Source organism: Triturus cristatus, chromosome 8 (genome assembly GCF_964204655.1).
Source record: "Triturus cristatus chromosome 8, aTriCri1.1, whole genome shotgun sequence".
Taxonomy (NCBI): Eukaryota; Metazoa; Chordata; class Amphibia; order Caudata; family Salamandridae; genus Triturus; species Triturus cristatus.
Genome location: NC_140591.1, coordinates 455,504,182 through 455,516,752, shown reverse-complemented (window position 1 = coordinate 455,516,752; position 12,571 = coordinate 455,504,182). Strand labels below are relative to the sequence as shown.

Sequence of the window (12,571 nt, the reverse complement as noted above, 5' to 3'; positions counted from 1 at the left end):
AATCCACAAGGAAAACGACCAGCCCCCAGGGACTCGTGTGCATCAGGCAGATAGATATTCTCAGGTTCTCATTAAAAGGTGTCATGGGGCTAGTTTCCATTTTTGTAGGGAGCTCAGGAATGCAAATCTTATTTCTGTGGGCATGAAGTTCTACAAAAGTGCTTTGAGTTTAGCCATTTAAGTACTGTCCAGCTCAGCGTGTGCAGCAAGACCAGTGCTCACCCTCACATCTTCCTGCTCCGTCTCTGGCAACTTCAAACCAGTGCTCGCTTTGTGCATAGAAAAGTCCTCCATTCTGTGTTGTTTTCTTTCCGTTTTTTTCATTCAAAATCGGTTCCAGTCCCTATTTAAGTGAAAATCCTTTGATCCTAAACATGCTTCAAATTTCCATTTATCTGCCACGAGTGCAGCAGTTCCTTAGGACTACAGCAACCTACATATGCAGCCTCCACCAGCAGAACTATAGCAACAGTGAAAGATGTCAAGTGCACGGCTGTTCTAAGGAGCGCATTACACTTTACTGGCACAAATTGCATGAGTCGCATAGTTTCTGAACTTGATAAAGAAATAACAATCCTTGTTATTTTGCACAGTTTAAGGGGTATGTATGTCCATTGTACGTCTTATCTAAATATGAAACCTGCACCTAACAGTACCATAGACTACAATTCAAAATGCTTCTGTGGGAGACTATTTCATATACGTTTTGGTCTAACAGATGGGTCTCCCTGCTAAATGATGGCCATCAGGACTACAAAGATTGTTGTGTCACAAGACCACCAATAATCAGGAAAACATTTGGTTTGATGTGCCTCCCCTTGTAACTTTACTCGTCTTTTGTTAATATCCTCAATCGGAGCTCCAGTTTCACCAATGCAGCACTGTTTGACTACCAATACGGCGGACTCTTGCTTTCTTTAGATTTATGTTGTCTTAGAGCATACAAAGAATCAGATCAATCATTATACCTTAGAGCCCATTTAGTTCAAAATGGTCTTTCTTTTCAAATTCTCCTTGATGTGCACCTCTGACTGAATGGATCAGAAATAAAGGCTAAAGCGCATTAGGTCCATGAAAGCACACAGAGGGGCTAAAAGCAACTTTGTTAAGGCTTGGAACTGGGAACATGACGTGACTGACTGGGACAAAAAAAAGACAACCAAGACCAGCAAGGTACAGAGGGGCAGATAGGCAGGGACAAAGAAATGATCAGAACCATCAACATGGGAAAGAGGAGATAACAGTCAGAGCCTGGGAAGGGGCACATTAAGAGTTTCAGTGGGAAGCAGAGTACAGAAAAGGCTGAAGATCAGACTTGAGTACTAAGAACAACCAAAGCCAACGCTCAGAGTGGGGAACAGAGCTGTGGCCAAGGATAACCAAATGGGGAGCTTAAGGCAGAGTGAGAGTGATGAAGTAAGTAACAGTTAAAGATGAGTTCAGATATGAAGTCAGAGGCATATCCAGAGGCATGGTTCAAGAGCAGACGAACTAGAGCTCCAAAACCTAGTCCAGGTTCGGGTGGAACACGGTAAAGATCTGAGTGCAAAAACTGAGGTTTGATGGGACTGAGGAGTCAGGCATACTGATCGCATAGCAAATCACTGGGGGCCGCCATTGTTTACAATTCTGATTGCGACAGTTTGCATTGTTTGATGTGCTACACCGTAGTTCTGTGAAGTATACAAACTGTTTTATCAAATTTATAATGGTTAACATTAAAAAATATAATGGTGAAGATATCTGCCAAGAACACTATTTAGTTGTCCGTCCTATTGACCAAATTAATCAATTACTCCAATTAATTGCAGACCTTCACCCAAGAGATGTGACAGGAGTGGACTGCTTAGGCCTTGCAGGTTCTTTACCACTTGCACTATGGCAGTTTATTTACACTGATTTGGAGTGCTTAGTATATTTTGTTATGGAACAACACATTCATTTATTTTACAGAATTTAAGTCCTTTCAAAGCTACACCCAGCACTTGCAGGAAGCAGTACACGAAATAATATCTTGGAGGTTCCTTAAACAGAGCAAAAGAAAAATATGGCAAAGCTCTTTAAGTTAGGATCATGTCTACCACGCACGATTAAATATCTACTTCTGCAGGAAAAATACAAGACATCTGTGCAGAGTGTTTTAATACTAACAACAATGTCTTATCATACCTTAATGTTGATGAGCAATTCCAAAAAATCCTTAGGTGGCATAACAATAGAAGTATTCAAAGGAATCACGTAGCACTTATTCAAAGTGAGGTCCAGATAGGCTGTTAGTTTCTGAAAGGAAGAATGAGAAATCATTGTTTTCTTCAAAATGCATTGCTCATACTTTTTTTTATAGCACAATGCTTTTTATTAATATATAACATACACAGGTCCCTACAATATACAGCTATGATAAAGAGTTTAGGACATCAGAAATTTCTATAAATGTTTGAATAAACACACAACCACTTAAGTAAGTTTTGATTATTTATACAATCCTACCACAATGAAGCTTGCAGGCTATACCCAATTCAGCCTTTTTACCGGCACAGGTGAAACTAAACTATGTGTGTTGAGCTCGTGGCACTGAAATGATAGAGGTTTATTGTTAACCAATTCAAGGGTACTTATTTTATCGGCCTCAGAAGGATAAAAGGCTGAGTGGACCTGCTGGGATTCAAACCTTTGACCATGAGATCAAACCTAGATCCCTGGAGTGCATGCACTAGTCCACTGAACCACCAACCCGTGTTTTCTACTATCCTGAGACTATCGGTTAAGCTGCAGTCAGAGCGGCGGCTGTAGGTGATAGCAGCAGTAACCAATCCTTGACAAATGTTTGACTACATGATGGCACTTCCCACCAGGCACACATGATCCTTGAACCGCACAATTATAGGGTACTTTTGAATTAGAAGTTTCATTTTCAGGTGAGAGCCATAGGCTTCATAAATGTGCATGGAGTCCATGTATAGGTAGGCAGGGACAGACATACAGCCCTGACGAAGGCCCAAGACCTGGATGGGCTCTTGGCGAAGGCTGAAACATGTTGGCAAAAAACAGGTGCTATTGAGACACTAATCCTCAATTAAAACCCTGTCCTTTTTATTCATGTCCACAGTACCCTAAAAATAAAAATGAATTATTTTTGGGTAAGCCACAAGGCATTCTCACCTTCCTGAAACCCTGTTCTATCCTGCCATACTTTATATAAGAGCTCCCAAGTTTGGTAGAGTCCGATCTGGCGGTACCAACCTACCAGGGTGTGGATAGGTGCTAATGAGGGAGCATGCCACTATTTAGTGGGTGAGGCATCTGTTAAAAAAATCTTTGGATGTTTTAGTGGGACTTTAAAGTGTTTTTTTCCTCCTGGTTTTGTTTCTCTTTGCCTAGTTGCCCTATTGTGTATGGACTATCAAAGATCGCTCACTTTGCTTAATACAGAACCACATTCATTGTTAAACTGGATGAAGGAAAGGTAACTCTGTATTATTGGTCCCCCTTGTTTATCCCACACCTTTTAAGATTGAAATTGCTGGATCTTTCCAGGCATTGTAAATGTTTTCTTACAATTATTATATTCGGATTTATGAGAAATCTGGAAAAAGCCAGGGCGCATTTTTAAGAAGAAGAAGGGGAAGAAACAGAATCCTAGCCACAATCATACATATGACAGAAAACAGTTTTACGAGAAAACAGCATGGGGGAAAGGAGCCTCACAAATGTATTCCCCAAACACGTAAACCCTAACAAAGCTTACGGGGGGGGGGGGGGGGGACTGGAGGGGAGAACCTCCCCGAAAACTTATGTGGAAGGTCAACCACAAAAAGCAGGAAAAGATACAAATAAGAGCAAGGCAACTGAGACTGATGCCAAAGCCATCTCATCCTGAGCAAGGATTGGCTCTGGATAGCATTGTATACAAAGCTGCCTCTGACAGACAGCTAGGGCGGTCTTTATCAAGATAGCAAAAATAGAAACAGAAATTCAAATAACAGCAAATAAGATTGAAGTAGTGTTGTTTTTTCCCCTGAAAGGGACTGTTGTATTCATAACTTGAGAATTTAGGTGAGAAAGAAAGCAATGCCACCCATGAAAAGGAACAGGTGAAGGGAAATTGAGAAGGGAGGGATAGGGCAATGTCAATGAAGAGGTGAGGGGTTAAGAAACAACCAGCATCACTGGTCACGTGTACTAACATGGAGACTGGTGACTGACACCCTGATAGACCAGATAGCAGTAGGGGAAATGTTATGGGAAGCCAAGAAATTGTTCATCAGAAGACATGCACTGGGGAAAATAACTGGAACTGCAAAAAAGGCATCATTAAGGTTGACGAAAGGACTGCCTTACTGGAGCAGGTAATTACTTTGCAGATACACAACAAGGAAGAGAACAACCGAGGGAAGGAGTAACTTACTATGCGAATTAAAGCATTGGTATGATTGCAGCATTTAATATTAATGGCAATGACTGCCCTGGAGTCTTGAGAGAGCAAAAAGACTCATACCTTGGTTGATTAGGTGAGAATCCCCCCCACACACACATTAACTCAAGTCAGGGGTGTTAAAATAGTATGACAGAGAGGTATACGCAAACTGTTTATGGCATACCATAAAGAGCTATAAAAAACATCGCAACATAGTGCACCAAAATTAAGTTAGGAGGGAATTATACAGCATGTCATTGGCAAGACTGTAAATCAAAAGGGAAATATTGGACAAACCATTCGATTAGGAAAATGTAATGGAGGCATTTGAAAATCTAACAATGGGAAAGGTGCCTGGGAGAGATTCAGCTCCCTGAAAAACGTTACCAGTGCTAGAAAAATGTTATAAATGATAAGTTTACCTCCATAAATGTGAAAAGCTATTATAATGATGGTCCTCAAGCCCAACAAAGATGCCCTTGAACTCAGAGCTCATCACCCGTTATCCATGATCAACACTGATGCAACTACATTAGAAAAAACATGAATCAACTGATTTATGTCAGTTATATCGATACTGGTGCACAAAGATCAGTGTTTTTTCTGATCAATTAGAAGGCCTGCATTAAATCGATGCAAACTGGCAGGTGTAATGGCGGAGGCCAAACATGCCGAAGAGGACTTAGTGCTGGCTTCCTTAAATGCTGAGAAATCATTCCATACTGTGCTGTGGGGCTAATTGTTTGAAGTACTAGAATGTATGAACTTTAGCACAAATGTCATGAGTTGGATAGGACTGCTTTATACTCAGCCTTTACTATGGCTCTTGCCATATCTAACTTTATCTGCACAATGGCAATTAAAGAGGGGACACAGGCAGGGATGCCCTTTATTACCATTGACATTTGCACTGTCAACAGAATCTCTGGTGCATCAAGTCTGCAACACATTATTGGGATGGGACATAATGCAAGGCGAAAGACACGTTATTTCACTCTATTTTGTTTTGTTCAAATTTCTTTATGGTTTTCTGGTTTAGTAACAAGTATCTTACATGCATTTACGTCAATCATAAGTAAATTTAAAGATTCAGATAATAGAGCAAATACACAGCGAAGTAACATTTCACATTACATACAACAGTTTTACCCCTGGCCTGCTCTGCAGGAGCCCTGACTACGGGTGATATATGGCATACGGGAACAGTTACTACGCCAAATGTCAATGGCTCCCATGTCTGTGTAAGTTATGCTGGGCTGATGTGAGGGAGGGCTAAGGGAGGTTAGGAAGGTGGGAAAAGGAGATGGGGTCGGAATGTGAACCAGTAAACTTACCCACTCAGGTCTCCGCTGCTGTGTCACCAATAGTGTGTTGGATGTAGGTATCTGCCTGTTCCGATGAAGGATATGTTACCTGGTTGCACGTAAGGGGTGCAAAGGATGAGGGGCAGTCCGGCTGCCTACTAGCTAGGTCCCAGGAGCGCCCCCACAACATCTCATCACAGATTTCTGCAGGTGCCATCTCCGGGCCCACAGTTGGCACCTGAGAGTCATCGTCCGACTGCCATGTGCCGGGGTGCTCCTGGAGGATTGTGTCCCATGCAGTAGCCATCGGCAGTTTCCGTAGTCCCAGGGTGTCTTCGTGACGAACAGCGGCACTCTTCACCTGCATCCAATTTATCAGTGAATGGAGCCAAGCCACCGCAGGTGGCTTCCAGCACCTGGTGATCACCATCGTCCGCAGCCCTGTGAGCAACGCGGTGTGCAGGAGAAACTGGCCTTGTGGTAGTCTGTCCTCAGCCACAAGGACATCAAACGGTGCCAGCTGGTCGTCGTGATGAAGATACCCTAACGTCTGTAGACCTGACTGACTTCAAATGGAGAGCCCCGGTGATGGCCCGCCAGCCCCTTGGCGTGCCCTGCAAAGGCAGCGCAGGTGCGTAAGGGACTGTAACACCTGTGAGTTCCACGCCCCACAGGAAGCACCTGGGGGCTACATCCAGCATCAGGTGGATGGGCATTGCTTCCCGCCTTCTGGGATGAAACTGCCTGAGGATGTAGGAATGCGTCCATGGTGGCAAGTGTGTGGCAGTGTCTTCCAGATCTCATCCACCAGCCCATCTGGTCACGCATTGTAGTTGTGCCGCCAGGTGATAGTGCTCCATGTTGGGCCCTGCTATTCCCCCTCCCGGTCCGTATGTACAGCTTGGATTGCGCAACGAGGCACCGTGAGCCGTGCCAAATAAACTCCCATATGGTGTTTTCGAAAGAACGAAAAACGGGGGAGAGGGTCGAATATATAGGAGCAGGTTGGTACAAAAGCTGAGGCAGCTCCACCATTTTGAGTAGGGCTATGTGACCCATGACCATTAAGGGCAGGATCTGCCAGAAGTGCATCGGTGACTTGACAGCAGAGATCGCTCGTAGGAGGTTCCCCTCCAGGAGCTCCTCAGGTTGAGATACGTTATTTCACTATATGCGGATGACATATTATTATATATTAGGGATCCTGCAGAGACAGCGAATAAACTGCTGTCAATGTTAGACAGATTATGTCACCAGACTGAAAAAGATTACAGAAAAATCTGCATTCCATCTATTTGGGGGAAATAATGGTTGGATTAATTTAAGGTGCCCTAAGGAGAACGACTAGGAGTAAGACGAAGGCTTATTGATATAGCCTCATAAATGATTCAGTGTTTTGCATGGATAGAAAAAAAAGAAAAATCTAGTCATTCCGGGTTTCAAAACGTTCAAATTCACAATCTGCTAAACTTGCACTTGAGGCGCCACAAAAAAGATACTCACACAGGCTATCATTTACGTCCCAATTTAAACATTGTGTACTTAGTGAATAAAGAAGCCTGTGGGATTTTACTTTACATTTTAAATTTAAAAACTCTTTCACAGTATGCTAAAGATTCAGGTTTGTTAGTGATGATAAAAAAGGTGTTATTACTTTTTGGAAGTCATAAACAATGTTGATGATAAGAAAAAAGTTCATCCTACTCTGTGGAAGTCATGCACAATGTCAGCAGGATCACTACTGGCGAAATCTGGCACAGGAACACTGATAAATTCCAGGCCCTCGTCTTCCAGAATCTGAATATTTTCCTCAATGGAGCGGTAGCGAGCAGTTGAGGGGTCTGCATATGGCTTCGTCAAGATCATGTCGTCCTCAATGTAGTTCAGACCGCAGAAATAAGAATCGTGCTAAAAAGAAAAACACACAGATTAATAAGGAGAAAAAACATCCAGAAAACAGAACATATCCCTGTCACAGAGTACTATTACTATCAAAAAGATGAACTGAATAATGTTTACAGTTCACATGTCACAGGAACACTTTTTAAAATAAGCAATCAACAACCTGGGAATGAGGCAAAGTGTTAACACTGTCCTGGTAGTTCACACAACAATCGCAGGGTTATATGTTTCCTGAAAAATGTCCTACCATACGGCCAACAATATAAATTGCCACTCTATTCACCGACAGTTTAACTGGCATTTATGCCTTACTAGCATTTATTTATTTAGCCGCGTCTCTTTCAGTCACGATTAAGCTGGACCCTGCCTCATGTATCCAACCACCTTCTGCCCCCACCCAATCAGGTTTTCGATCACGACACAGCCTCGAGTCGCTAAAAAAGTTCCTAGATCTCGGACGCAATGCTGCACTCATCTTGTTAGACCTGTTGGCGGCTTTTGACACTGTCCCCATGACAACCTTCTACAATGCATATCAAACTGTGGTGTCACGGGAGTGGTGTTAGATTGGCTGACCCTGTTCTTCTCTGAGCGAGAACAATCAGGCTGGACGAAACCTCACTTCTCCAAGGCCAAACCTTGTAAATGTGGGGTACCCCAATGCTCCTGGCTCAGCCCAACATTATCTAATGTTTACATGTCCCCAATGGCCACCATGGTAGAGTCGTTCGGCATCACAATACTCTCCTATGCCGACAACACGCAGATGGTCTCATACGAGGCAAACTTAGACACCAGCAGAGCATCCTTCTCAAAGTGCCTGAGAGCAATCGTACCTTGGTTCATAGAAAGCCAACTACAATGCAAATCGGATAAAGCAGAAATCATACTGTTAGGGTCTAACCCTAATCTGGGTTGGGCCGGCACCTGGCCCAAGGACAGACCTACACCCACTCCGCCCACTTTGGAAGCCAGGAACCTGGAAGTCACCTATGACAATGATCTCTTTCAAGACCCAGATCTACTCAGTCGCCAGAAACGGTTTACAGGTACTCAAGGATTTCAAGAAATTCCTTCCTCTTCTCCCAGGGAGGCCCACAAAACTGTAGTTGGAGCCACGATTTTCTCCAGGCTGGACTAAGCGTACGCCTTGTATTTGGGTCTAGCTGCATACCTTATCCGGCGAATGCAAGTGGTCCAAAACATGTCAGCGCGCCTTTTCTTCAATTTGCGAAAAGGCACCCCCAAATCACCGTTCCTCGCCAAACTGCACTGGCTCTCAGTCAGCCAAAAGGATCACCTTTAAAAGCACTCTCTTTAGAACACTGGGCCCTGAACAACGCCGGCCCCGGCTATCTGAACAAAAGAATCTGAGTACTAGCCCAGTAGAAATCTACATTCTAATAAGGCCCACCTCACTGCAATCCCCCGCTTCAAAAAAAACTAGACATGGTGGGACCTCCTTCCTAGCATGTACTGCCAAAATCTGGAACAGCCTCCCTCTTCAGTTCAGAAGCATAGAAACTGAATCGGCCTTCCGCAAACACATAAAATACAATTTGTTCCGCCAATTATACGCCCTCTCCTTTTTTTCCCCTCTTCGCCATTACTTCTTGGGCCAGTGCTGGGACACTCAATTTTGAGTAGCTGTGTGCGCTAAATGCTGTCATTCATTAATTCATGTAAAGTCTAACAGAAAGGGCCGGATTCACAAACAGCTTCCCTAGTGTTGGCGGAGGCTTCACATTAGTGGCAGAATTCTGGATTGAGAGTTCACATTGTGGCGATTCTGCCACAACTGCGGAGACTCTGCCTCAACTGCGGAGGCTCTTTGTGAACTGGGCCGAAGTGTTCACCAATACACATGCTTGAATAGTTTTAGAAGGTAATACATTTATACATTTTCTGATGAGGCGGCACAATCTTTACTGAGAAAATAAAACATTTAAATAATTTTACAAATTAGCAGCATACACTACTTTAAGCACAACCTCTGCTTACTCAGCTGACCGCATACTATCAAGATCTATCTCTGATTTAATATATATATCTCCTTGGTGACTGTTTTATGATAGTATATGTTGTAGCAATGCTCTGTAGTTTATTTTATGTCAAGACAGAGCGCAAGTTACATGGATTGCGTTGATTGATTTTATTCCTTTATATAGGGAGTCCATCAGTCAGTTAGCCAGTGATAATAAAAGTCACAGCGGGTGGGAGGGTTGCAATTGAGTCTCCTGCAGTGGAGGTTGAGTGACTGGAGCAACACACCGCTACAAACAGACTACAGAGACTTTCCACGGGACAGGTTAGAGGAGCCAGAGAGCAGTGGTGCTTCTGCACTGCTAGGGGAACTGCGCGGTCAGGCGACACGTGTTCTTGCATCTCACTGGTTTCCCTTCAAGAATAGACGAGAGGAAGATTCACCAACCTGTAGCACTGCCAACTCTCAAAAGGCTGCTTTAAAAACAAGCAATGGCATAGCCAATAGGTCTCGCCTTTGGGACCTTATAAGTGTTTAGCCATGCAGCACATTATCCTGGGTGCTGTACCACCAGGGATTTAAGAGCTATACAAATCTCAAGTTGCAAGGTAGAATAGAAATTGCACTCAACTGAATGACTGTGCATATATTTAATTTTTATATGCCATTACTTAAGCAACGCTCCCTTCCAGTAAAGACAACAGACCTGGGCATAAGTTTCTATACATTTTTCTGTCCGCACAAGCTGCAGGACCAGAGCACAGCAGACTGTCACTAGAGAAAGACCAAATAAATCCAAAAGAAGGTTGTGATGCAGTCTGGTGGATACACTACTAATCGTGTATCTTGTTAGATGTAGGTTTTAATCCTAGATACAATCCAAATCATCCATATTCGCCTGATTGCGACCTTCCTATGGCTCAATATGTGTTTCATTGTGTAATGGTTAAATAGGTGACTAGACAAACTAAAGTGATCCTCCCCAAGATACAATTCATTCTGCAAAGAATTTCCCTGTGACAAAGTAAACTTGCCATCGATTCTAACAAACATACACACACCTACAACCCTCACAGTTCATACAGCTGTACATAGTGAAGTAAATATTATGGTAATGGATTGTCTATGGAAAGACTTGCAGGACAACAGAAAAAACATAATAATTAAAAAAGATTATATATATATATATATATATATATATATATATATATATATATATATATATATATATATATAACATACACATATATATTCACTGAAAAAACCATAGGTTTCAGGGGTGTTATAGTTAGCTGGACTTTTCACTTGTACAAAACCATTGAAATTCCCCCGTTATAGTTAGTTCAGCTAACTATAACTCGCGCGCCCGCAATGCACTGCTGATGACGTCACATATTACATCACTCATGACATGGTCACTGACATCACTCATGACATCACTGATGACATCTCAAATGACAAAACTGATGACATCACTGATTACATCATCCAGTGAATGTCTGTTTTTCTGAAAATTAAATATGTTTTATATATGTATATCTCAAGGTCGATGGAAGAATAAATGGGTATATAAGTGTCTAAATGGATGATTTGTTTTTGAAAAATTGATTGTGTAACTGACTGATGAAGTGTATCATAGTGAATACATGGCTTAGTGAGTAATGTTTAAATATGTAAATATCTGTATCAGTCTCTCACTTTGTGTATAAGTGGCTGCATGGGTTGGTGAGTAGCTACATGGGTGTCTATATAGGTTATTAGTTGGTTTTTTGAGTATCAGTCTGAGTGTCTGCATGGTTCGGTGGGGGGTATTGCGTAGTGCATAGGTGCATGAATGAGTGACTCACTGTTTGTATGTGTTGAAGACAGCATGTGTGCAGGACTGTATGGGTGGATGAGTGTGTGTATGGGTGTGTTAGTGAGTGAATGACTGTCTCAATAGTGTCTTTATGAGTAACTACATATGTTTTAAACTAGTATATGTGACTATTGGTGTATATAAGTGAGTATATGTGAGAGTGAGAGATTGAAAGAGTTCCAGTATGAATAAGTATGTGTTTCTAGAAGTGATTGTTTAAAAGACTAAGTTTGTGTAAGTTTCCGTAGAAGTAAGTGTGGTGGTGTGTGTATGACAGTATATGCAAGTAAATGTATGTTTGATCCTTTATTAGCATGAGTGACTATGTGTGTGAGTAACTCTATGGATGAGTGGCATTGTGTAACAGGATGTATAGGTGTGTGAGTACATATGATGAGTGAGTACATGTATGAGTGACTGTATAGGACTGTTGGTGAATGAGTGGATGTGTATGTGGATCTTAGAATTACTGAAGAGGTTGTTGGAACTGGTATTGGTATGTCCATTGTTTTGAAAATTTTAGTCTCTATTTTTGAATGTGTGTATCAAAGGTTATATTAGGGTGAAAGGAGGTCTGCCACTATCACAAGGATGATGTCATCAGTGATGTCATCAGTGATGTCATTTGAGATGTCATCAGTGATGTCATGAGTGATGTCACTGACCATGTCATGAGTGATGTAATATGTGACATCATCAGCAGTGCATTGCGGTCGCGCGAGTTATAGTTAGCTGAACTAACTATAACGGGGGAATTTCAATGGTTTTGTACAAGTGAAAAGTCCAGCTAACTAGAACACCCCTGAAACCTATGGTTTTTTCAGTGAATTTCTGATGTTTTTTAAATGCTAATTCCTAACTATAACGTGCCTGAAACCTATGGTTTATTCTGTGAATTTCAAAGGTTTTTTAAAAGCTAATTTCTAACTATGCCTACAGAGATGGGACATGTGAAGAAAGAAGAAAAAATGCACAGAAAGAAAAAAAAGAAGTGCAGAAAGAAGCAACAGAAGTCCTCAAAGACGAAGAAAAGTGCAGGAAGAAGGATAACGTGCAGAAAGAACAAAAAGAAGAGCAGAAAGAATCCTTGTTGCAAAATCATCCTG

General features: G+C 42.1%; 1 protein-coding gene across 1 annotated transcript in view; it reads right to left on the bottom strand.

Annotated features, from left to right (window-relative positions):
* ITM2B (integral membrane protein 2B) overlaps positions 1-12,571 on the bottom strand; it is a 123,538-nt gene that overhangs the window by 15,521 nt on the left and 95,446 nt on the right. Inside the window, exons 3-4 of the mRNA XM_085621883.1 lie at positions 7,426-7,629; positions 2,170-2,280 (exon numbers count right to left, since the gene is read on the bottom strand). Of these exons, the coding sequence (XP_085478009.1) occupies positions 2,170-2,280; positions 7,426-7,629 (315 nt within the window). The remainder of the gene's footprint in view (positions 1-2,169; positions 2,281-7,425; positions 7,630-12,571) is intronic.